The sequence below is a fragment of the Callorhinus ursinus genome, unplaced genomic scaffold (genome assembly GCF_003265705.2).
Source record: "Callorhinus ursinus isolate GAN/ISIS: 27379988/994484 unplaced genomic scaffold, GSC_fseal_2.0 scaffold32, whole genome shotgun sequence".
Taxonomy (NCBI): domain Eukaryota; kingdom Metazoa; phylum Chordata; class Mammalia; order Carnivora; family Otariidae; genus Callorhinus; species Callorhinus ursinus.
The window spans coordinates 6,265,625-6,292,534 of NW_027397094.1; the positions used below are offsets into that span (position 1 = coordinate 6,265,625).

Genomic DNA, 26,910 nt, shown 5'->3' on the forward strand with positions numbered 1-26,910 from the left:
TATATATATATATATATATATATATATATATATATATATATGTAGTCTCTGTCCCCATTTCGTGGTACACAGCTCCTAAAACCCTTGGAATCCCAGGAGTGGTGTGTCTTTTTGTATGTTAATGAGATGACCGGTGGCTGAGAGTATCTGGGTAACATCGGGGTGAGGGTTACTTGTTAGGGGACTCAGTCTTGTGATTAGAGGGTTGGAATTATCAAGTCCAACCCTCTGATCTCCAGGGAGGGGAAAGAGACTGAGGGTTGAGTTAATCATCAAAAGCCAATGATTTAATCAATTGTGCCTCTATCATGAAGCCTGAATAAAAGTCCCTAAAGTCTGGGGTTCAGAGAGCTTCTAGATGGGTGAATGCATGGAGATGTTGGGAGGGTGACCTTCCTGGAGAGGTCATGGAAGCTTGGCTCTCCTTCCCCCATACCACCATCGGGCTGTTCCTGAGTTGTAATCAGTGTATAATAAATTGATAACCTAGTAAGTAAACTGGCTTCCTGAGTTCTGTGAGCCTGTTCCAGCAAGTTATTTAACCCGAGGAGGGGCTCATGGGAATCTCCAATTTGTAGCCAATCAGTCAGAAGCAGAGGTAACATCTTAGATTCACCATTGGTATCTGAAGCATGTGAGGGGGTGGGAGTGGAGGGGTACCATCTTGTGGGACTGAGCCCTTAACCTGTGAAGTAAATGCCAACCCCAAGGAGATACTGTCAGAATTGAACTGGGTTATAGGACACCAAGTTGATGTCTGCGGAGAACTGGAGAATTGCTTGGTGTGGGGAAAACATCCACACAGCACCTGTCAGAAGTACTGAAAGTGTGGAGAGGAGAATCAGAATTCTTTTTCCTTTTCAAGTCCCTAAAACAACTACTAGGAAAATAATCAACAATATGTATAGTAAAAAAAAAAAAAAAAAAATCAACAGAGGAATAAAAAGTTACACTAATACGTAAAAAGAACCTAAGCTTCTACCTTAAGAAATGAGAAGAGCCAAATAAAATCTAAGCAGTCAGAAGGAAGAATATAAAACACCAGAGCAAAAATCAAAACAAAAAATCAAAATAGAAATAGAAAAACAATAGATAAAATCAAGGAAGCTAAAAGCTAGCTCTCTGAAGACACAAATTATCAAAATCAGGAAGGAAAAAGGGCCATCATTGTTGACCCTATAGAAATTAAAAGGATTGTAAGAACATATTATGAACTTTAGCCAAACAAAATAGGCAACTTACATGAAACAGGCAAATGTCTAGGAGGATGCAATTTTTAGAAAGATACATTCCTCAAGACAAACTAAATGCCAAGAGAGATACATAATCAACTCAAGAAAAAAAAAAAAAAGAAAATCTGAATAGGCTTATAATAAGAAATTGGAGTGGTAAATACAAATTTTGCCACAGGGAGAAGCGAAGGTCCATGTGGCTTTGCTGATAAATCTGATTGAATATTTAAAGAAGAAATAATGCCAGTATTTTCCATGCACTTCCAGAAAATACAGGGGGAAACACTTGCTAACTCATTCTTTGAGACAAGTGTTGCCCTGACATGTGAAAAGAAGACTGCAAATATCCCTCATGGACATGAGTATAAAACTTCAGCAAAATATTAACAAACCAAATTCAACAACATATAAAAAAGATTCTGTACCATTAAGAAAGGGTATTTATTTAATATCTGAAAATCAACTAATGCGATACACTATCTTAATAGAATAAAAGTCAAAATCCTACACGATCACCTCAGTAGACACGAAAGCATTTGGAAACAAATCCAACACCCATTCTTCATTTAAAAAAAAAAAAAAACTTGGCATACAAAGGAACTTTCTCAACTTGATTAAAGTCATCTACAAAAATCCTCAAGGAAACATCATACTTAATGACAGAATACTCTTCCTCCTGATTAGAAACAAGAGAAGGATGCCCACTCTTACAACGTGTCTTCCACATTGTATTGGAGATTCCAGCCAGTGCAGTAATGGAAAAAAATTAAAGGCCTCCAGAAAAGAAATCCAAAAAGGAATAAGTAAGCTTGCTTTTATTCACAGATGATATGATACTGTATGTAGAAATTTCTAAGGAATCCACATCCCTCGCCCAAGAATCTAGTGGGACTAATAAATGATCTAGCAAAGGTGCAGGACACAAGATCAATATAAAATAGTAGTAGTCCAAGTCCTGCTTCATTGCTACGTGCTTTTCTTGTCCTTGATTTAAGAGACTTTTCTGAGCTCTAGCAAATGATTCCATGACCATCCATTTAAGAAGAAAAGAAGAATTTGGATTTTAGAAATTTGATTTTACATCATTACCACCTGAAAAAATACATATTTCCCCATTCCCACATTTGCAGAGGCTCTGCAGAGTTCAGAACAATTGTTAAAATCATCACTGCTCACAGCTGGTGTATAGCATGATTAGAGGCAGGTGTTGACATTAGACAGACACAGGCTTCTGGAGGATTCCAAGATCTCTTTGGGAGCCTTACCAATCTGTATGTAGGTTTTGGAGGCTGCAGAACATCCCCAAAAGTTTTGCCTATTGGTGCTTTATCCACGACATTAGGAATTAATGAGGCTATCAGTTGTTTGAAAAATGGAGGCTCTGGACCTCTGCTCAGGTTGGCTACTGTATCCTAGAACAGAGAGCATTTGCTTAAGGACCACACAATGTAGAGTCAAAGCCCCTTTCCCCAGGCCCCCACCTCCCAGAAATGCCTTCATTAAAGGAAACGCGTGCACGCACGCACACGCACACACACACACACACACACACAGCCTCTCTCCAAGAGCTAAGAGTTTTAACAAAATGTGGGGGCAACTTTGCTAAAATATGAGTCTAGACGTCCACAATTTAAACTTTTGTCACTAGAGGAAAGTTTGGGTCATAGACAACATTTTTGCTTCCCCGGACCATGCAGTCCAGGGATCAGAGTGTAGACATGATACAACTTTAGATTCTGGAACAGCTCTTTTTCAATTGTGTGACTTTGGATAGGAGCCTAACGCATGGTAAGCCTTTGTACCATGACAGTGTGATTACTCTTGTAATTTTTAAAAAGTGTTGAGCCTCTCTTCCCCAGAGTCAATACCAAGCTTTTTCCCCCCTAGATCCTTCTCTGTGCTAATTAAAAAATATACTTTTTTTAGTCTATGGGCTGCCGAAGTGAGCACAAAAATGTAATATACTTTTAACTTAGAAGTTAAGATCAGCGTATGCCCTGACTGGTTTAAACTATGTTTTCCACAATATTTGTCACCTTTAATGGTGTCATCACAGGGCTAATTTCAAATTTTAAGTGGTCCTTCATAATGGACACTGATCCCCACTTTAGTAATTTAATCTTTTTCAAAGGCCATAACACCTATTTGTTGGCATTCCCCTTTCACAAATGGGAACATAAGCTGGGAGATACTCAGTGTTTTTTTCCGAGATCGCATAGCTCATTTTAGCTACAGAACCATAACACTGGCTGTGACAAAAATTTCTACAAATGAATCACACTTTCCCCCTACGTATCACTATAAAACTTGAAGACTATTTGCCTGGGAGGAACTGTAGATGTACATTCATAATGTAAGTGAAAACAATGGCCATCTCTTGGGATGGGCTATAGGTTGATAATTTTCTGTATAATCTGAATGTTCTATAACTAGTTACAGCTTTTATGATGAAAATTAAAGCAGTTCTACTTCGGGAAAAGAAAAAAGGATCAGACCTAAAAGTGAGAGGAATGCAATGATAAAAACAATCATCGAGCAATTAAAATATATCTTCAGCAGATACGCTGTAGTGAAACTTCATATGGTCAGCCATCAGGTGGAGGCATATGGAATTGCCAATATTCAACTGTTTTGACCCACAGAAGCAGCTGTATCGTTTGCTTCCACTCGATATAACCAAGCTCTTTTTCTGAAAGGGCTTTGTTGTCTGTGCTAAGCGGTAATTGTGTCCCAGCCTTTATTGGGGCTTATATGGTATTATATAAAGATCTGCTGATGATTTTAAGTCTTTTATCCTGCTTATTGGCTCATCTGTTGAGGCCAGAGTCAGCTTCATTAATATCTGCACCTCCAAAGAAAGAGGCCACAAGTGGAGTTCTTCTAAGTCAACTTGTTGAGGTGCACGTATTCTAGATTGATGCAATATGCACGTGTTCCAAAGTTGTACTTCATCACATCTAAGCCTCTAGTGATTATAGCAACTGCTATTATTTTTGAGCCACCAAGAAAGTAAAAACATGCTACTAATTATAACCATAAAATTCCTCTGATTGGAAGATGTATCCCCGTTTCAGAGATGCTACAATATGGGAAATGGGCATCTCAGAAGGAATGACCCGCTCATTGGAGAGACTTAGAGTACGCCTGATGACTGACTTCTCTGAACCACTTTTTTCATCTGAAAAATGGGGAAAAAATGATACCTCCATACTTTCACATGATGATCATGAGGCTAATATGAGATCATATATGTGAACTAACCTGTCACCACCAAAAGATGTTAACTGCATCTGAATTTACTAACGGTTTTATTTCTTAGAGATACTTCATAGCTACAAACTTTTCAAATATAAAGGTTTTGAAAGAAACCGGACATTTGAAGCTAACGTTTTCTTTTGCTTCTCTCTGCATCTCCCCACCCCTGAGACACACATGCCTATGAGTTTTGATTACCGTAGCAATGGCCTTCGCAAGACCTCTGAAGAGCTGGATGTAAGCAGACAGAGTGTGTGGTCCATAAATTGTAGATGCCGCCTCGTACCGCTGAGCCTGCAGGAGGGACAGGGCTGGGTTTTATACCATTCTATAGATCTCCATCCATGTAGAGAGGTGCCACATCTTAGGGGAGGGGTGTGATGTTGAACACCTCACATAATTCAAAATTAATCATAACAAAGGACAGCGGGTATTTTCATTTACCAGCTAAAGTAAATGGATCCCGTTAATTCCTTGCTAAAGGTAGTGGGTTCTCTTGGTTTATGCGATTTGGACTGTCAGTCCATCTAATCTGAGAGAGGGGAATAGCTCCTAAGCTTAAGTCTATCTTAAGTACTTGTGATAGAAATGTTGGCCCTCAAGAAACATAGCAGGTGAAGAAAAAATGAGGGAAAATGAGAGTCTCAGAAACTCCTGGGGAAATTTGGGGGGGGTGGTGATGGTACTGTCTGGTGATGGACACTTAACCATCACACAGCTATAAAACTGAATGAGATACATCTCCTTTAGCTGAACTGCAAGCTTCCTGTTGTTCCACAAGAATCTCAGACTCATCAGATCTAAAGTGGAACTCGTCACTCCAGAGAGACCCGTTCTCCCTGCAAAGTTCTTCATCCCAGGGAATGCCAGCCTTCTGCCATCTTAGACTCCTCCCTCTCCCTCATCCTACACCCTGGAAGTCTCCAAGCTACCATTACTCGGAATCTCTTGAATTCTTTCATTTTCCTCTGTCTCTCCTGATCTTACTATAGCTAAACCCTTGGCTCTCACCCAGATCATAACTACAACTTCCTAATCAGTTCTCTGCCCCCACGCCTGCTCTTCCAATTTATTTTTCTACACTGTCATCCCAGAGACCTTCCTAAATCAAAATTTGATCTGAATACTCCTTCTTTGGAATTCTACTGCCATTTTCCAAAACCTTCCTTATTGAGGTAAAGCTCTGTGGCATAGCACAAAAGATGCTCCATCAACTAAAACCTTATCAACTAGTCCCTGTCTCACTACCCTCAACTAATTATGGCCCTTCAAATGTACTAACTCAGCACCCCGAGACCTTTGCATGGATGGCTTCCTCAATACGGGATACTTCCCTAACTTTTCTTTCCCTAATTAGCCCTAGTCATTCTCAAGAACTCAGACAGAGGTTACATCTTTCACAAAATCTGCCAGTCTCCATTCTCAAGTACCCAATAAAGACTAGTGTGCTTTCTCTTTGTTCTCCTCTTACCTTATGAATCCATTTTACAGCAATGTGATTACCTGCTCTTCTCTGCCTTTCACTAGATCATAAACCCTAGTAGTCTTGAGGGTAGGGGCAGATTTTTACTTATTGTTATGCCCAGATAGTGGCTAGTACAGTATCTGTCTCGACACATGTCTGTTGAATGAATTAGTGAATAAATTAATTAGTATTAATCCTTGCAGGAGCATGTCCCTGAGAGAAGCTGTAGGGGTTCCTAACCTTATTTGTGCCCCGGACTCGTATGGCAGTCTGCTGAGGTCTATGGACCCCTCTCAGAGTAAATGTTTCTAAACGTATAAATACAGGGGCGCCTGGGTGGCTCTAAACGTATAAATACATTGTTGACAAAGAAAACCAGTTAGAGTGAAATATACTTAATCAAACAAAAATAAACCATTTTTGTGATAGGATAATGTCTGTTCTTTATTGAACAACGAGTAATGTTTGTGTTCTTTACTGAATAACAAGTAAGCAGATCTAATAACTACTGTGATTTTTAAAGACTGATGAGAGAGAAGTTATTTCCAAATCTGCAATAACTTTTTTTTTGTTATGTTATGTGAGTCACCATACATTACATCATTAGTTTTTGATGTAGTGTTCCATGATTCATTGTTTGCGCATAACACCCAGTGCTCCACGCAGAACGTGCCCTCTTTAATACCCATCACCAGGCTAACCCATTCCCCCCCCCACCCCCCTCCCCTCTAGAACCCTCAGTTTGTTTCTCAGAGTCCATCGTCTCTCATGGTTCGTCTCCCCCTCTGGTTTACCCCCCTTCATTCTAAATCTGCAATAACTCTTCGTGATATAAAAAGTATCTGTGGTTCCTATTGGTGACAAAGTCAGAGGTACTGCTAATATTATTGTTGTTTGTTACCTACATTCCTAATTGAAGGAAATTCTACAAAACAGTTACAGAGAAATGAAAAAATGGATAAATGAAAAGTATTCCCATCCAAGTTTGCCCCAATTAAGAATCATTATTTGACAGAATTTCCTAGAAGACAGGGACTTTCAGGAAAGTCAACAAAGGACAGCAGGGCAGATCCCACCGTTGGCATCGCTGGACATTTGTCAAAAAGTAGATTGTATGCCTCTCTGTGGACTGCCAAGATATGCCAGCAGATATATCAGCAAACACGAACTGTGGGTATCCAGACTGTTCCCGTGTTTTTAACCATTACTGTTAAAAAGTACTGGAGCTACTGTCTGCACTATTTGCAAACAAAGAAACATTACCTCCCCTAAATTGTCGGAGACTTTGTTTCTTAATTTATGTCACGGATATAATAAAACCCTACTCCAGGGCTTGTTATGAAGATGACTGAAGATAACATTTGCAAAGTGCTGAGCTAGTACATTCAATAAATAGTAGCTATTGGGCGCCTGGGTGGCTCAGTTGGTTAAGCATCTGCCTTCAGCTCAGGTCATGATCCTGGGGTCCTCGGATCAAGTCCCGCATCGGGCTCCCTGCTCTTCAGGGAGTCTGCTTCTCCCTCTGCATCTCTCTCTCTCATGAATAAATACTTTTTTAAAAATCTTCAATAAATAAATAAATAGTAGCTGTCAGTGGGAGTTTTCCCCAGGGTCTACAGAAGCTTCAGGTGCCAGAAGCACCATGGACAGAGTTAGGAAGATTGTATGCCCCTGCCCAGGCTAATGACCAGTATCCTTGACAAAATAATTTATTTCAGAAAAAGTAGTCATCAGTGAGACCAGAATTCTGACTTGAACTTGGAAAGGGCAAACCTAGAACTCCCAAATACAACCTCTGGCTCATTCTCTTTCTCTCCTCTGTCCCAAAACAAAATCATCTCTCAAAACCACCAGTAAGGAAGTCTAGAAAGAAAACCTGCATTTGACACAACAGTCTTGATGAGGGGATAGTTCATTTAAAGGCCGAGAACTTTTTACTTTACCTGGTATTCTTCAAAGGTGGTAATGTAATGTGTATACACATTGCACAGACCCGAAATAACAATGGTCATATTCTGCATCCCATTGGTTGCAAATTCCTAGTGGGGGAAAGGTAGAGCCCAATAAAATTACTCTCCATCATAATGTATAATATTGACCCAGTTATACTTTACAATCATAGATGTGAGTCAATAGTAGAGGGTGTCTCTCCTAACATCATTCGTAACGATCAAAACTGCCTGGGAATGCAGAAGTACGATGTTCATAGTCCTTGAGGAAAAGTTAGAGCCATAACTACACTACAGTTGGGCAAGTCAATGGATCTGTGAACATCTTAGTGATTACATTTGCAGATATAGAATCTTCTTATAACTAAAATACAGATATTTTATCCATTTCCTAAAAAGTATAATGGGAGGATTCTAACTAACCATAGTGGGGTTATTTCCAACTCCAAGTAATAGGGCCTCTGTTGATCATGTCATTCTAGAACCATTTGCAATGCTTCCCGAATATAAATAAATACAGATAAAATACAAAACTCCTAACATGTGTTAGATTTTATTTAGACAGGACTTCATTAAGGTACTTAGGGTCACTTGTTATTTAATCCATAAAAACTATCAATTTTTAAATTATTAATTATTAATATATTATTTTATTATTGTTAAACATTTATTAATAATTATTAAATTATTAATATATAAATAGCAATACATTATTTCAACCTGATCCCTTATAATTTTTAAGCTTGTTCTTATCCCACTAATATTTCATATTCAGCTCTAGACATTACTTTCAAGAACTATAAAACTCTAGTCATCTCAGCAAAGATTAATTTAAAAGGTATCAGATCATAGGAATAGGGAATTCTTTTCTCTTCACCAAATATAAATGCATAAACAGTTTATTTCATTTTTAACTTACTGTTTGAACTGCCTCTCGAAGTCTTCGTCCAGACATGGTCCTGAGTCAAGAAAACAAAAGTATCTAAGGGTTTTCCTACTCAGAATATATGCAAAGAATACAGAAGAACTTGTAGCGAGAGACAAATGTGATCCTGGCTCCTAACACAACATGGTAAGGTTCATGGGGGCTTTGTGGCAATGCAAAGCCAAACTTGAGCTTTTTCTCTCTGTCCTATCTTGAAAATAAATCCTAAACTGAAAACAGACAACTTGTAGGAGGGGAAAAGCCATCAGTGAATATCACTGGCTAAGACTACAATCATTTTCCATTCATCGGAAAATGATTCAGCAGAAATATACTGTGCGTGTTCTATGTCAGTAAGAACTGAGGCAAGTAGAGAGTGCACTACTCCTACCTAGGAAGAATTTATCATTTTGTTCCTTCATCGAATCCTTCAATAAAACACAGCACCTACCACAGAAGAGGCCCACTTCTAAATGCTAGGATTCAACAGGGGGAAGCTTACATTCCAGAGAGGGAAGATGTCAACAAGCAAATAAAAGAAGTGAGATGACAGTAGGTGCTGCGGGGAATATAACGCAGGGTAAGGATGGCAGGTGATGGTGGTTGTTCTTGTGATGATGAGGCCGGTGCTGATGCTGTGGGAATATGGCGGCGGCGGCGGCGGCGGTGATGGTGGTGGTGAGGGCAGCATCATATAGCGTCAGCACAATGGGGCATCTCTGTGAGAGATTGGAGCAGACAACTGAAGGAATAAAAGAGTCGGCTGTGGGGATAAGAGGAGGGTAAGTGTTTTAGGCAGAAGGAACCTTAGGTTCATAAGCTTTAAGACAGGAGCAGGCTTGCTGGTCTGAGAAATGCAATGAAGCCAAGCTGGCTGAATCAGGGGGAGAGGTGTATCAAATCAGATCAGAGAGAGTGCAGAGGGAAAAATCTCACAGGGCCCTGGTAGGATGTTGTAAGGGTTTAAGAATTTACCTGGAGTGAGATGGGAAGCCATTGGAGGGATGTGGACCCTGACTTGATTTAACTTAGCTTTTAAAGGGATTCCTCTGGCTGCAGTGTTGAGAAAAGGCTACAGAGGAGTAAGGGAGAAAGCAAGCAGGTGAGACAGGAGGTTATGGCAGTAATCTAGGGGAGAGCTCGTGGTGGCTTAGACCAGGGAGGGAGTGACAGAAAGTGCTGGGCAGGATGTGCAGAATTTGCTGCAAGACTGAAAGTGGGGGAAATTGAAAAGAGAGAATTCAGGGATGACTCCAAGGCTTAGGGCCTGAACAACTGGAAAGATATAAAATTGCTACTTAGTAAGATGGGGAAGACTGCATAAGGAGCAGATTTCAAACAACCTTTCCTGCTTCTAATACTTCAACTGTTTCAAGGATCTGTATTTTGATACTATTTCAACTCTTTCTACTGACATAATAATGCACAACATCAGTTCCATTTGGAATAAGGTTTTCAAATGTTTATGTTTGCTACAATTTACCCACTAGCCATACACATCGAAAGATTTACCCTTCAGAAGTCCACCAAAAGAGGGTTGGAATATTTGTCAGTGTTGCCAAAATGGCAAAGTGAGATACAAAGGAGTCGTTCAGAATCATCACCCATGAGAAGAAGTGATTCCAACAGAAACACATACACAATGACTACATTTTTAACTACAAAATAACAAAGAAGAACTTACATCAACTCCCCAGGGATGGCAGTTATGGCCAAGGACCCAATCGTGATAATTTGAACATCAATAATATCTGGGTGCCAGGGATGAGGTTTTGTCAACTAAGAACCCAAAACATGAAACCTGTGTTAGGGATATTGTTCTTTCTATGGCCAAGAGACAGATTATGCTCACAAAATTTCCCTTATTAAAGGATTTACAATGTTTTCAGCTGGGTTTGGTGCTTTATCCTGCTATCACAGATTTTCTTTCTAATGAATGAGGTAGTATAAAATATTCTATCTGGTCATAGCAGAAGGATCTCAGACGCCAATGCCCCATTAACCTGCACTTCCTTTCTCATCAGTGAAATTTTTGGTGGACCGGGCATCCTAGCATCCCAATGTGTAACAGGTAACCAAGGGTTCTCTTGGAGCACTTAGTAAGATGGATAAGTAATTCTACATTTGGAACAGCTTAACTTAATGATTTCTCTTTTTACACTCAAAGCACTTTAAATTTGCAGTTACCAAGTCTTGCCTTACTTTCCAAGTTTTCTCCAAGACAATCTATCCTTTCCCATAGTCAGATTCTCTCTATTCCTTCCTTTCCTCTCTTTCTCCTTCCTAAAGAATTTTAATTGAATATTAGGGGGAAAAACTTTATTCAAAAATGTTTTCTACATCAGTAATTTATATTATGAACACTGGCGCAAACTTTTGACATTTAGAATGTGAAAATCCATGGTCCAAAGGAGTATTAAAAGAATATTGCTTTAGTTAATCGTGTTGTCTGAGTCATGAGAAAATTGAGCCGTGAACATGTCCTTTTTACATGACCTGAGGATGCTTTTTTGTTCAGAGAATTGTATGTGCACTCCTGTCCTGGAGTCAACATAAATGAATCCTGAATAAGATAGATGTTGATTGAATTCTTCCTTTTCCACTGTTTCCATTGTTGCAGTTATTTATCATAAATTCTAAGTCACAATATTTAATAATCATATCCCTTATTCCTTAGAGTTAGATTCTTAACATACATATTTTTAATATTAAAAATTTGATGTGGAAATATTTGAATAAGAAATTCCCATGTCAACAAAGATCTATCATTTGTCTCTGACAATTCATAAGTTTTAAAATGACGATACACTAATTTTACCATGGTAGTCAAAATGCATTACCTCTCCAGTATGAAGAAGGATTGGCTTTGGTTTATGACACTGTTTGATTTCTTCAGATGGCTTGCCCAGGATTTGATCCCGAAGACTGTCCCAAAATGGATCCCCTACTGTTGTCCCTGTTTAGTAACATAAGGATTAATTTGACTCCAACCCTCTGAAAAATGCCATCATTTTGACAAATATACAACAATGCCTTTATTGCAAAGATTTTATTAAGGTTGTTGCCCAATAATTCCAAACAGTTTGAATAATAGAAGAGGTAAAATTTCCTTTGCATCCTAAAATAGGAATCATTATTTAATTGGATCCCCATTGTGGCTGACAGACTAAAAGAGTATATCTTGTTCAACATCCTTAAAGTTTTGTTTCTATTGCCCTTCCTCAGCCATGTTGCAAATAAAAATAATACAATATAATTAACTATAGATTTATGAATGAAATCACTTTTTTTCCCATTTTAAAAACTAAAAATGAGAACTCCAACTTGAAGTACTGATTATTTGGCTTGGGGTCCACAGAAAAAGCCTCTCTTAACTCCCCACTTAATTATCTACACAAAATCACACTTAAATACCACAATCTGGGGAAAAGTTATGTTAACTCTGAAACCTATGAACTTAGAATCTATACTCCATTAGGGAAATATAACAATTATAAACATATATGGACCTAACAACAGAGCACCAAAATACATGAGCCAAAACTGACAGAAATGGAGGAGAAAGAGATACTCAACAGTAATAGTTGGAGCATGGATAACCCACTTGCACTAACAGATGGGACAACTAGTCAGATCAACAACAGAAAACGTGAGCAACACGAGAAGCCAAGTGGATGTAACAGGTACCTGCACACACCTCCCTTCATGCAACAAGAACATAACAGACACTCCTCTGCTGGCCATGAAATAAACCCCAATAAACGTTAAAGGGTATAAATCATGCAAAGTATGTTTTCTGGCCACAAAGTAATGCAGTTAGGAATAAATAACAGAAGAAAATTTGGGAAACTCACAAATATGTGGAAATTAAGCAACACAATCATAAATAGATAGTGGTCAAGGAAGAAATTAAAAGGAAATATGAAAATGCTTTCAGATAAATGCAAATGAAGACACGGTATACCAAAACATGGGATGCAGTGAAAGAAGCGCTTAGAGAGAAATTTACAGCTTTAATGACCATATTAAGAAAAAAAAGGTGACATAGCAAGAAGAGAAAGTAGAAAATATCAGCTTTTGTCACCCCACAGAAAACCACAATTGTTACTAGCAAATGAAAATACTCCCAGGAGGGCTCAAGAATCCAATTAAGAACCTATGGAGCGGGGCGCCTGGGTGGCTCAGTCGTTAAGCATCTGCCTTCGGCTTGGGTCATGGTTCCTGGGATCCAGCCCCGCATCAGGCTCTCTGCTCGGCGGGAGGCCTGCTTCTCCCTCTCCCACCCCCCAGCTTGTGTTCCCTCTCTCGCTGTGTCTCTCTCTGTCAAATAAATAAATAAAAATTAAAAAAAAAAAGAACCTATGGAGCGAAATACGGAATAATCACACAGAAAGGATCACTGGAAGGATTAACTTAGCTGAAACAGAGAGGAACAAAAAAAAGTACAGAGACTCTTGGTATCAGCCATATGGCAGGTGCCATCACAGTGCCCGGTGGTCTGCTCCATGGAGGACCCCAGTGGCCCCTGCTGCTCAACAGCCCCCATGACAGACTTCCTGTGGTTTTCACAGCAGAACACCCTGTAGTCTTCACTGGCACAGACCCCAGCAGCCTGCTTCACAGACACCAGCAACTTTCATGACTGAGGTCACCAATGGCCATCACCACCATGGACTGCCCCCCCAGGGGATGAGATGTTGCTGCTCCTCATCCATAAGAAGATGCTACTGCATCACCCTGGGACCAGGCTTGTCAGCCTCCACCCCCAAGTGTGCCCCTGACCCCAGAGCTCCATCTGCTCCATCCACACCCATGTTTCAGAACCCAACGTCATGGCAGCACCATGTGTGCCTATGCTCCAGACCCTGGATCTGCAGCTGCTCAGCATGTACTCAAATCTTAGGCACTGGAGCCACCACCACTGCTGGCTATCCTGGACCCCAGAGCCACTGTCCTCAGCAAGCTCATGTGCTCTAATCCCCAGCTCCATGGCTGCCCCACATGTACGTACAACTCAGGCACAGAGTCACTACTACAACTGGAGAGCCAGTGCCCTGGACCCTGGAGCTGCCCCTGCTCCATGAGCACCTCTGCTCCAGATCTCAGATCTGTCACTGACCCATGGGCATTCGTGCATCAGCCATCAGTACTACCACTGCTGTGAGGGCCCCCATAAGCCAAAAGGGAAAGAGATCAGGAGGATTTCAGCAGCAGCAGCCTGGAGATGCCAAGAGCACCGATGACAGCTGCAGACACACACAGCCTTGGCATTTGAGGACCCACGCAGTCTTCACCAGTGCTGACCTAAGCTGACAGAGCTACATGGAGACTACGCCACTTGGCCTGCCCTGGATCTGGAACTGCCACAGCTCACCCACCCAATGTCCCTGCACACACCCATGGGTAAAGGTCTGCCCCAATGACAACCAGTCTACAAAGTCTAAAAGAGGTGACTGCTCTATCAAATACACAGACAAAATTCAAGGCTCTAAGAAACAACAAAAATCAAGGAAGCATGACACCACCCATGGAACACAATAAATATCCAACAATGGATCCCAAAGAAATGGAGATCTATGACTTGGCATACAAATAATTCAAAATAATTTTTAAAGATTTTATTTATTTATTTGAGAGAGAGAGAGTCTGCACATGTGCAGGGGTAAGGGGCAGAGGGAGAGGGAGAGGCAGACCCCCCACTGAGCAAGAAACCTGACACGGGGCTTGTTCCCAGGACCCTGAGATCATGACCCGAGCCAAAGGCAGATGCTTAACTGACTGAACTACCAAGGCGCCCCTCGAAATAATTTTTTTAAGAAAGCTCAACAACTACAAGAGAACACAGTTAGACAACAAAAACAGGAAAATAATATATGAACAAAATGAGAAGTTCAACAGAAAGACAAAATCATTAAAAAAAAATAGAAATTCTGGAGCTGAAGAATACAGTGAATGAAATGACAACACAGTAGAGTGTACCAACTGTCGATTTGATCAAGCAGAAGAAATAATCTGTCAATTCAAAGACAAGTCATTTGAAATTATCCAATCAGAGGAGGAAAATAAAAATAAAAAAGAGTGAAGAAAGCCTACATGAATTATGGAACAGAAAATGCTAAAGGGAGTTCTTCAAACTAAAATACAAGGATACTACATAAAAGATATGAAAGTGTAAAACTCACTGGTAAAGGTAAGTAGATAATTAAGAATAGTCTAATATGATAATGGTAGTATATAAATCACTGAAGTATGAAGGTTAAAAGACAAAAGTATTAAAAATAACTCAAGGTACAATAATCTGTTAATGGATACAGAATATAAAAAGATACAAATTATGACATCTAAAACATAAGATATGGGAAGAGGAGATAAAAGGGTAGTTTTTGTATGCAATTAAAGGTAAATTATCAGCTTAAAATAGACTGTTATAACTATAGAATGTTTTATATAAACCTCATGGTAACCAAAAAGCAAATACCTATAGTACATATGCAAAACATAAAGGAATCAAAGCATACTACTACTGAAAATCACCAAATCATAAAGGAAGACAGAAAGAGAAGAAGAAAGGAACAAGGGAACTACAAAACAACCATAAAACAATAAGATGGCATAGTAAGTACTAACTTTTAAATAATTACTTTAAAAGGAAATGGCTTAAAGTCTCCATACAAAAGGTATAGAGTGATTGAATGTGGGGGAAAAACGACCCAACCATATACAGCCTACAAGAGTTCACTTCAGCTTTAAGAATACACATAGGCTTAAAGTGAAGGGTTGGATAAATATATTCCACACAAATGGAAACCAAAAGTGGGCAGAAGAATACTTACATCTGACAAAACAGACTTTAAATAAAAAACTGTAACAAGAGACAAAGAAGGTCATTATATAATGCTAAAGAGGTCAATTCATCAAGATGAGATGACAATTGTAAATATTTATGCACTCAATATTGGAGCACCTGAATATATAAAACAAAGATTAACAGATATGAAGGGAGAAATGAACAATACAGTAATAGTAGGGAATTTTTACCGCACTTTCAACAATAGACAGATCATCCTGACAGAAAATCAAAAATGAAATGTTGGACTTGAACCACACCTTAGACCAGAACATTTCATCCAACAGCCGCAGAATACATATTCTTCTCAAGTGCACACAACACTCTCCAGGAGAGGTCATATGTTAGGTAACAAAACAAGCCTCAGCAAATTTAGAAGACTGAAATCATACCAGCTATTTTTTCTGAGGAAACTAGAAATCAATACTAGGAGGACAGCTAGAAAGTTCACCAATATGTGGAGGTTAAACAATACACTACTGAACAACTAATGGGTCAAAGAAGAAATCAAAATGGAAATAACAAATATCTCAAAACAAATAAAATTAGAAACACAGCATACCTAAACTTATGGGCCCTGCAAAAGAAGTTCTGAGAGGACAATTTATAATGATAAACCCTTACATTAAGAAAAACAGAAGGGCACCCGGGTGACGCAGTCAGTTAAGCGTCTAACTCTTGGTTTGGGCACAAGTTGTGATCTCAGGCTCATGAGATGGAGCCCCACATCAGGATCCAGGCTCAGTGAGGAGTCTGCTTGAGAATCTTCCTCTCCCTCTCCGGGTCCTCCCCCGTGCTTGCACTCTCTCTCTCTAAAATAAATATATACATCTTTTTTATAAAAGGAAAGAGAGAAAGAAAGAAAGAAAGATAATAAACAACCTAACTTTACACCTCAAGGAACTAGAAGAAGAAAAACAAACAAAACCCAAAGTTAACAAAAGGAAGGAAATAATAAAGATCAGAGCAGAAATAAATAAAACAGAGACCGGAAAGACGAATAAAACTAAGAGCTCGTTTTTTAAAAAGATAAATAAAATTGACAAACCTTTAGTCAGACTAAGGAAAAAAGAGAGAAGACTCAAAGAAAAGCAGAAGTGAAAGACAAGACACCACATCTGCTACCACAGAAATACAAAGGATCATAAGAGATGACCATGAGCAATTTTACACCACCAAATTGGAAAACCTAGAAGAACTGTATAAATTCTTAGAAACATACAAACCACCACCGTGCAAACCACTAAGTCATGAAAAAAATAGAAAATTTGAGCAGGCAAATGAGTAAGGAGATTGAACCAGTAATCAAAAGCCTCCGAACAAAGAAAAGCCCAGGACCAGACGGTTTTACTAGTGAATTCAACCAAACATTTAAAGAAAAATTAGTGCCAATCCTTCTCAAACTCCTTCCAAAAATTGAATAGGAGCGACTACTCCACAACTTGTTTTGCAAGGCCAGCATTACCCTGATAACCAAAACCAGATAAGGACATTACAAGAAAAGAAAAATTTAGGGTGATATCCCTGAGGAATATAGAAGCAAAAATCCCGAACAAAATACTAGCAAACTGAATTTAACAACAGATTAAGAGGATCACACACCATGGTCAAGTGAGATTTATTTCTGGGTAGTTCAAAATATGCAAATAAATAAATATGACACAACCTATTAATAGAGTGACAGATAAAAATCATCTGATCAGCTCTGTAGATGCAGAAAAAGCACTTGACAAAATTGAACATCCTTTCATGCTAAAAACTGGACATATTGGGTGCTGAAGGAATGTACATCATATAATAAAGGTCATATATGACAAACCCACACTTAACAGTGAGAGGTTGAAAGTTTCCCACTCAGATTAGGAGCAAGATAAGAATGCCCACTCTCACCACTCCTATTCAATGTCATACACAACTTCTCTTCCACTTAGAATTTAAAAACCAACATTCTCTGTTCAGCTATTAATGTTGGGATCCATATTTAGTTTTACAAGCTTTTCCCTGTTTTTGGTTTTGCTTTGGGTTTTTGGCTCAGGAATTTTGTTTGTTTGTCAATAAGAAATGTAAGAGTAGGTGTTAATAAATTCCAGTTCGATAATGTCAAGAATTTAAAAATTTAAGAATGGATTGGTTAAAAATGCTTCATATTTGAAAAAACTGGACTCGAATATCTTAAACTCTTTGTGCTTTCTCCCCCTTCCCCTTTTAGTACAAGGTGTTTGTGGGGTGAAGGGTGTGCCTGTCTCAAGCCCTTTCCACCACATTGGTAAGATTCTACTCCCTGCAAAGGAACACAGCAGGCTGGGCCTGTTTGGGCATATTTGCAGAGATTGGTGGGCCTTCCCAGAAAGTAACATCTCACCAGCCATGTTCTAGGGAGAGAGGCCTCTGCCCATTTCTCTGGTAGAAAACGTAACAGTTTCTCTCAGAAGGAAACAGTATCCCTATTGAGTAGGACTTCTGATGAATGGTAGTGTGTCTTCCTTTCTAACCCGGCAGCACCCCTCAACCCCAATTTCAAAAAAGTCATAGCCAGAGCAATTAGGCAAGAAAACGAAATAAAAGGCATTGAAATTGGAAAGGAACAGTAAAATTATCAGATGGAGGAAGACAAATACTGGAGGTTCTCACTTCTATGTGGAATCTATAAAAGCCAAAATCATAGACACAAGAGTAACATGATTGTTGTTAGGGGCTAGGGTGCAGGGAAGATGGGATTTGTACCTGGGTCACAGGGTTTAGCCACAGAATGGAATGAAGTACTGATAAATGGTACGACACAGATGAACCTCGAAAACATGATGCTAAGTGAAAGAAACCAACCCAAAATGCCACATATTTGATGATTCCATTTACAGGAAATGTCCAGAATAGGAAAATATAGAGACAGAAAGATCAGGGGTTGCTTAGGTCTGGGGGAGATGAGGGATGGGGGTTGTGATAGCTAAAGAGTATAGCGTTGCTTTTTGACGTGTTGAAAATGCTCTAAAATTGACCGTGGGGATGGTTACCTATATCAGCAAACACTAAAAACCACTGAACTATACACTTTAAATGGATACATCATATGGTATGTGAATTATATCTCAATAAAACTGTTAAAAATTATTGTTCCAGGAAATTAGACCACCCTGGATGAAATAGTACCAGGAAAGATGAGCCGAATGTCTCAAATTGCAACTGTATTCATTAATTTGTCAATGAATGGTTCCAAAATACACATATATAAAAAGCAAGAATGAAAGAAGCCAAAATGTTTCCTACAGGTGAAACTCGTCCATTTTCCACTTTCTCTACTTACAGTGCATGTTATTACAGAGATGATCAGGAGGAAGCCTACAAGCCTTTCTAAATTTGTGGAAGAGGACTTGGCAGCCCATGTTTGGGCTCCTGAAGGCCTCTGCCCTGAGGACTTTGGGCTTCAGTAAAGGAACCAGAGAAAGAGGCATTCATTAGCAGATAACAGAGCAAACTCCTACTGTTGAAGGTACAATGACAACCCCGCTCTGCACTCCTCCCAACTCCACCCTAGCACGCCAGACCCATTAAAAACCGTCCATCTGTAGACTGAGACTGAAATGCAAAGGGACGTTGTCTCCGATTCTTTTTGAATCAGCGGAAGCTAAGTTCCAGAAGACACACATCCCTGGGAGTTCTGGCTGTCATGGACACACGAGGCAAGCACACACACCCCCGCGTCTAAAGATAATAGTAAAAAATCATGAATGTACGGAGACCATTTGACCCTTCAGAACCTGGAACCACAGATTTCATCAGACGGAACCTCACCCTGCGTAAAATTGAGGCTCCCAAATCCGTCGACTGTCCCAGCCGCAAAACTGTAGCCCAGTGCTGGTTTACACGTTTTTGCCTAAAGGGGAGAAGAACACAAGGTAAACACAAACAAGAAACAGAAGTTAAACTTCAAGTAAGCCATGAGATCAGCCCAGAGCTTCACCCTTGTGGCATCATCAGCGTGATTCAGTGATACTTACCGTGTGTGTGGAGTTGAGTTGGATGGTGACATCCGTCATATTCACCCACTGATGAGCTGCAGCCAGTGGTCCAGTGACCTCCTGGGAGGCAGAGGCATATAGTTCCTAGAAAACCCACACATGCTTACTGTTAGAAGCAAAATCCAGCAACCGCACTACTGGGTATTTACCACAAAGATACAAATGTAGTGATCCGAAGGCGTACGTGCACCCCGATGTTTATAGCAGCAATGTCCACAATAGCCAAACTGTGGAAAGAGCCAAGATGTCCATCGACAGATGAATGGATAAAGAAGATGTGGTATAGATACACAATGGAATATCATGCAGCCATCAAAAGGAATGAGATCTTGCCATTTGCAACGACGTGGATGGAACCAGAGGGTGTTATGCTGAGTGAAATAAGTCAATCAGAGACAGACATGTATCCTATGTTCTCACTGACATGAGGAATTCTTAATCTCGGGAAACAACCTGAGGGTTGCTGGAGTGGTGGGGGGTGGGAGGGATGGGGTGGCTGGGTGATAGACATTGGGGAGGGTATGTGCTATGGTGAGCGCTGTGAATTGTGCAAGACTGTTGAATCACAGATCTGTACTTCTGAAACAAATAATGCAATATATGTTAAAAAAAAAAAAGAAGAAGAAGAAGAAGAAGAAGATAGCAGGAGGGGAAGAATGAAGTCAATAAGAAGTAAGAAGTAAATCGGAGGGGGAGACGAACCATGAGAGACGATGGACTCTGAGAAATAAACTGAGGGTTTAAGGGGTGGGGGGATGGGTTAGCCTGGTGACGGGTATTAGAGGGCACGTTCTGCGTGGAGCACTGGGTGTTATGCACAAACAATGAATCATGGAACACTACATCAAAAACTAATGATGTAATGTATGGTGATTAACATAACATAATAAAAGAAAAAAAAGAAGCAAAACAGCTAAAATAAATAGTACTGACTGCGCCCAGTAAGTACCAATTTGGAAAAGCATGTGTCCACCAAGTTCTGTTTTGCTGGCTGCTTAGAAAGGGCCACTACCCTCATGATTCTCTTTGCCAACTCCAGTGGCTTCCAGACGCGGGGAGGCCCTGAGACCTTGACCTGTGTCCATTCCCCCCACAAACAGGACATTCTAGTGATAGAGGCTGCGGCACAAAAAGCCTCCCTCCAGAAAATTTAAGATGAGGAGGAGGAGGGCCCAATGACTGTCTTTGCCAGAATGAAAGCATAACCTCGGGGGTTCTCCCTCAGAAGCTGCGAGTCCTCTGACGGGGCTGGTGCCAAAGGGTGGCTGGAAAGACTCCCCACTCCCCCACCATCTGCCTTTTGAGGGTTTTTTTTCCCCTGTAGGGTGAACTGATGCTTTTTCCATCTCATGGCAAATGTGAGTCAGCCTGTTTGGAAACATTGGCTTGTATTGATCTGTACCACATATAGGGGGCCAATCCTACCTCAGCACATGCCCGTTTGCCTGACACCTGATGGTCTCCCCCATCCCCGATTTGACAGCCACATGGGGGTTCTCGGGGTGAGCTCTCAGTAACACCAGCTGCCTCCCCGATAAGGAGCGAGTTGAAGAGAATCCAGAATGTGGACAAATCCCTCTGACTCCCAGACCCAGAACAGTAACAAAATTTCTGACACCAGACTTGTTAATCTAGAACCATCCACTGATAATACCACAGTAATTAAAAAGAAACTGCTGCAGGTAGGCTGGCTGGTGTCTAATGTTTTTAAAGGTGCTTTTGTTCTTCCTTAATTGCTCCTGAAACATTTCAGAACCCATGGAGCAAAGTATTTACTGAAACATATGCACGGACTCACACACATGCAACAAAGATATGAGTTATCCACACAAAGGAAGAGATCGAACTATGGAAGAGATCTCAGCTTGAGGTCACCCTTGGTCTTTTCAATCAGAAATCTGTCTCCAGAGGAGTGGACACAAAACACAGGGGCAAAATGGAAGATACAATTTCGCAGAGGGAGAAGCATAGAGCAACTCATAATCATCTCACTATAGACCCGATTTGCTCCTCCTCCAAAAATGTCTTAAGAAGAGAAGAAAAGAAAATATAAGATGGACAATTGGGACATATTGAAGACTAGGAACTAATTTGAATCCAAACCGCAGGCACGGGGAGCGGTGTTGCTCCGTCTGGCCTTGTCACTGAAGACGTTAAGAACAGTCAGGCATGGGGCGCCTGGGTGGCTCAGTCAGTTAAGCCGCTGCCTTCGGCTCAGGTCATGATCCCAGGGTCCTGGGATCGAGTCCAGCATCAGACTCCTTGCTCAGCGGGGAGCCTGCTTCTCCCCCTGCTTGTGCTCTCTGACAAATAAATAAATAAAAGCTTAAAAAGAAAAAAAAAGAACAGTCGGGCAACTGGGCAGCAAAGGCCGAGAGAATCTGGATCAGTCCGGTCATGCCTGACGCCATGTTAGCTGATATCCTTACACTATTTATCACCGCGGTCGGAAGCAAGCACTCAGGCTGAAACAAGCCGGCTTCCTTGGTTTTTCAAGGACTTCGTATAGCCATCAGGGAAATTCAAATCAAAACCACATTGAGATACCACCTTACGCCAGTTAGAATGGCAAAAATTGAGAAGGCAAGAAACAACAAATGTTGGAGAGATTGTGCAGAAAAGGGCACCCTCTTAACACTGTTGGTGGGAATGCAAGTTGGTACAGCCACTTTGGAAAACAGTGTGGAGGTGCCTCAAAATATTGAAAATAGAGCTACCCTATGACCCAGCAATTGCACTCCTGGGTATTTAGCCGAAAGACACAGATGTAGTGAAAAGAAGGGCCATATGCACCCCACTGTTCATAGCAGCAATGTCCGCAATAGCCAAACTGTGGAAAGAGCCGAGATGCCCTTCAACAGACGAGTGGATAAAGAAGATGTGGTCCATGTATACAATGGAATCTGACTCAGCCATCAGAAAGGATGAATACCCAACTTTTAGAGCAACATGGACGGGACTGGAGATTACGCTAAGTGAAATGAGTCAAGGAGAGAAAGTCAATTATCATATGGTTTCCCTTTTTTGTGGAACATAAGGAAGAGCATGGAGGACATTAGGAGAAGGAAGGGAAAAATGAAGGGGGGGGAATCGGAGGGGGAGACGAACCATGAGAGACGATGGACTCTGAGAAACAAACTGAGGGTTCTAGAGGGGAGGGGGGTGGGGGGATGGGTCAGCCTGGTGATGGGTATTAAAGAGGGCACGTTCTGCGTGGAGCACTGGGTGTTATGCACAAACAATGAATCATGGAACACTACATCAAAAACGAATAATGTATTGTATGATGACTAACAACCTAATAAAATTAAATTAAATTAAAAAAAAAAAGTCAGATGAGCAGCAAGAGAGAGGTTCCTGGGTCCTTTGGGAAGCAGCCTTCCTAGCAGGCCAGTGCTAGCAGACTCCAGGACCAGCGTGAGCCCTTGCTGCCTCTTACCATTACCGACTTTGTCATGAACACTGTCGGTGGATTTTAAAGAACAAGATTAAATGAAGTTGAAAGAAGTGGGGCCCGCGGCCGACCTTCGCTCTCTGGTATATGATCCGTCCTATAATCTGCGTGCTGTTGAGCATATCCTCTCCTGGTCCCATAGCAATGCACGTGCTAGACTGCAACACAGGGAGACAAGACGGACTCTCAGTGAAATAAGCAATGGTTTCAAGGAATGCAAAATTACAAGGGAAGCTAAGCAAACATAGTTTTAAACCCACATTCTAGCATTTCTTGTCAGTCTCTCAATCTACAGATTATGAGAAGCAAAATCATTCATGGCAGTGGAGCAGCGAAGATCTTCCGAAATCACGTGTCGCAGCGCCTTACTTTTAGGGATAAGGACACCGAGGCTCAGGTGGGTTGGACGATTTGTCAGAGCTTACAGGTAGCTAATACGTGAGCCAAGACCTAAAGCCAAGTTCCCCATTGGTTGCACGTTTTCCTACCTGTCTGTTCTTGCCTAAGGCTCATGATTGCCTTCAATTGAAACTCAGTTAAAATTATATTGGAACAACTAGATTATCCTCTGGGAAAGATCAGTACATAAATCTGGCTCTTTACTTCACTTCTTATACCAGGAAATTTTGAGATTGACCAGATACTTCTATATTATAATTGAAAATTAAAAAGTATTAAAAGAAAATATGGATGAATACTTTCTTAATACTTTTTGATTCATCCATACTGAGTTGGGTTTTCTCTTATTTGCAGTCAGAAGCATCCTATATGTGTATCAAAATCATTACATTGTACACCTTAAAATTATACAATGTTGTATGTCAATTACATCTCAATAGAGCTGGGAGGGAAAAAAGCAAAAAAAAAAAATCCTAATGGATATACAACGGAATATGGATGAAATAGGTAATTTACAAAAATGAAGTATACATGGCCATTCAACATTAAAATATATTCAGTCTCATGAATAACTAAATATAAATTTAAACTACAAAGAACTCTGCGTGTTGTGTTGGCAAAGACTGAAAGGTTAATAAACCGGGTGTCGGTGAGGGTTTGGGGAAACTGTCACTCATGCTCTGTTAGCGGGAACGGGACTGACAGACACCTCACGGTGGCTCTGCTTTCTCTTTGACAGCAAATTCACTTCTAAGAATTTGCCCTAGGGGCGCCCTGGTGGCTCATTCGGTTAAACGTCCGGCTCTTGGTTTCAGCTCAGGTCTTGACCTCAAGGTCGTGGGATCGAGCCCCACATCAGGCTCCGTGCTTAGCGGGGAGTCTGCTTGCGAGTCTCTCTCTCCCTCGGCCCCTTCCAAATAAATAAATAAATCTTAAAAAAAAAAAAAAAGAATTTGTCCTAAGGTGAAACTCATACACGCATGAAAATATGTACAACATAGTGACCAGAGCATGTTTATAGGATGGAAGGAAAACCAGAAGAGAGGGGATGTGAAGGAAGAGAGGGTGGAGGGAAAGAAAGCTCTCATCAGCAGGGGATTGGTGAACTCATTTAGGGTACTTAACATTGAAAACTATGGCATTATTTTAAGTGTTGTTTTCAAGTATATTCACTGGAAACAAGAAAGCAGGTTCCAGAACAGCATTACGGTAGGACCTCATTTAAATACAACTGTACATGCAGACCGGTGGCTGGACACAGACCATTAAATCTTTAACAGATTCATTGGGGGGTTAGGGGCTGCTCGTTTACCTGTCTTGTTTTCTGAACTTTTCAGTATTGTTTGAGTTTTTAACAAGCATATATCTTTTTTTACATCAAAGCTAGTTTCTAAAGTTCAAAAAAATCTGTTTGAAGAAGCAACACTAAAGCAAAAGACATGGCAACATTTGCCCATTTCCCTCTTTCGGTTTCTTCAGCGAATCACGATTTTCTTCAGAAAGGCATCTCCTCTTTAACAGTCTGTGATTCTATTCCCAGTTCCAGGTCAGTCTAAGATGATGACGGCCATTCCCTGGGCATTGCCGAAGACTGGAAAGAAACCCCGGCTTATGCCAATCAACACAAACCATTTCCCCAGGAACTGCTTTGGTCCAGGAATGGGGTCAGTCCATTGACCCATTTGGGCCAAAAAGAACTTTTATTCCATGGTTAGAAGAGAGGTTTTCTCTGTCTCCTACCATATATGGGGTGGGAGTGGGGGGGGAGAAGGAGACCCCTTCCTCAGTACTGACTGCCCTCTTGCAAACAGGAGGGAAGCCAATCTAACAGATGGAGCGGAACAGAGAGAAACAATTCTGTTGCGGGAGAGGATATGATTTTGTTGTAATTTTTTATGATTACAAAGTATGCTAATGGTAGAAAAAAATGCAAAAGTGTATAAATAGAATAAAAACAATAAATAAGATAAACAGAATAAATACCCCCTATAATAATGCCAAACAGAGAAAACCAGGGTTAACAATTCAGTGTGTTTCGCTTTGTCTTTTTACTATGACACATTTATTTTCAAAACTGCAATCATGAATATGCAATATTAAAGCCAATTTTCTTAATCAACATCATGTACTATATGAACTTTTTCCCACATTAAGTATTCCAACACAACACACTGAGCTGATGCACAATATTCTATTGCAAATAGGTCTCATAATTTATTTAAGCATTTCATCTCTGAATTTTGGAATTTAACAAGTAATCTTTAAATCTAATGATTAAAGATCAATTATTGGAAAAAAAGATCAATTATTGACTTAATTGTTGAATTGTTGATTAATTATTGAATTAATATTGTGTGGAAATTTTACAAATGAAGGGTAATAAAGGGAGACTTTCTATATAAAAAAATGGTAATATATAACAGAAAAATAGAATTGTTAAAACCATACTACTCATTGGGTGGCATTGACTAGAATAGGAATAGAAGTAATAGCCCAGAAACGATGTTTAATAAAAGTAGTATCACAGGTGACATGTTCTAAAGACAAAAAGAATAAGAGCCCAGGAACTAGCATCTGTTGCTCAAGTCAAAGCCGGAAAAAACCCTAAATGAACATGGCAGAGAAGCAGTTAAATAAACAACGGTAGAGCCGTTCTTGTTGTCTTTAAAACCTACCACACAGACCTATATATAGCCATAAAAAGATTTTTAAGACCTATGAGGTGGAAAACTCGAATCCCAGACCAATAAAAAAATCAATAAATAAGTTACGAAATTTTATTCATGAATACTTAAGTGAGTATGTAGAAAGAGGTGTGACAGTCATAACTCATGGTGAGGCAGGGAGGAAGGGAGTGAATCGAACTCACTTATTACGGCTGTCTGTGTTTTCCATGTTGCATGAGTTTTTACAGCAAGATTTTTTGCTTGTGATTTTATTTTTATTTCATTTTTTTAAAGATTGTATTTATCTATTTGAAAACAAGCAGGGGGAGTGGCAGAGGGAGAAGGAGAAGCAGGCTCCCCGCTGAGCAGGGAGCCTGATGCAGGACTCGATCCCAGGATGCCGGGATCATGACCTGAGCCGAAGGCAGTTGCTTAACTGACTGAGCCACTCAAGCGCCTATTTGTGATTTTAAAGAAAAGAAGAAAAAATGTTGATCTTATATTTTTTTAAAAAACCTATAGACTTTACCATCAGTGAGAAACATCGCAGGCAGGCAGTTTCTGGTACTAACTCGTGACGTGAGAAATGCCAAGGCGAAGTGTTTCAGACTGTCCAAATTTGGGGAAGGGTACTGCATCTCTGACATTGACTAACTTCACTTAGTGGTCAATCCAATGGGAAACTAGAATTTTACCCAATCC

The 26,910-nt window shown here is 40.3% G+C and overlaps 1 protein-coding gene across 2 annotated transcripts in view; it reads right to left on the minus strand.

Annotated features, from left to right (window-relative positions):
- Positions 1 to 26,910, minus strand: part of ASAH2 (N-acylsphingosine amidohydrolase 2) — a 117,273-nt gene that overhangs the window by 10,564 nt on the left and 79,799 nt on the right. For both annotated transcript variants that reach the window (XM_025851014.2, XM_073878943.1), the window contains 9 exons: positions 23,215 to 23,301; positions 19,669 to 19,773; positions 19,463 to 19,544; positions 11,667 to 11,782; positions 10,511 to 10,605; positions 8,821 to 8,860; positions 7,896 to 7,991; positions 4,686 to 4,781; positions 2,498 to 2,644 (listed from right to left, as the gene is read on the minus strand). In XM_025851014.2, the coding sequence (XP_025706799.1) occupies positions 2,498 to 2,644; positions 4,686 to 4,781; positions 7,896 to 7,991; positions 8,821 to 8,860; positions 10,511 to 10,605; positions 11,667 to 11,782; positions 19,463 to 19,544; positions 19,669 to 19,773; positions 23,215 to 23,301 (864 nt within the window). The remainder of the gene's footprint in view (positions 1 to 2,497; positions 2,645 to 4,685; positions 4,782 to 7,895; positions 7,992 to 8,820; positions 8,861 to 10,510; positions 10,606 to 11,666; positions 11,783 to 19,462; positions 19,545 to 19,668; positions 19,774 to 23,214; positions 23,302 to 26,910) is intronic.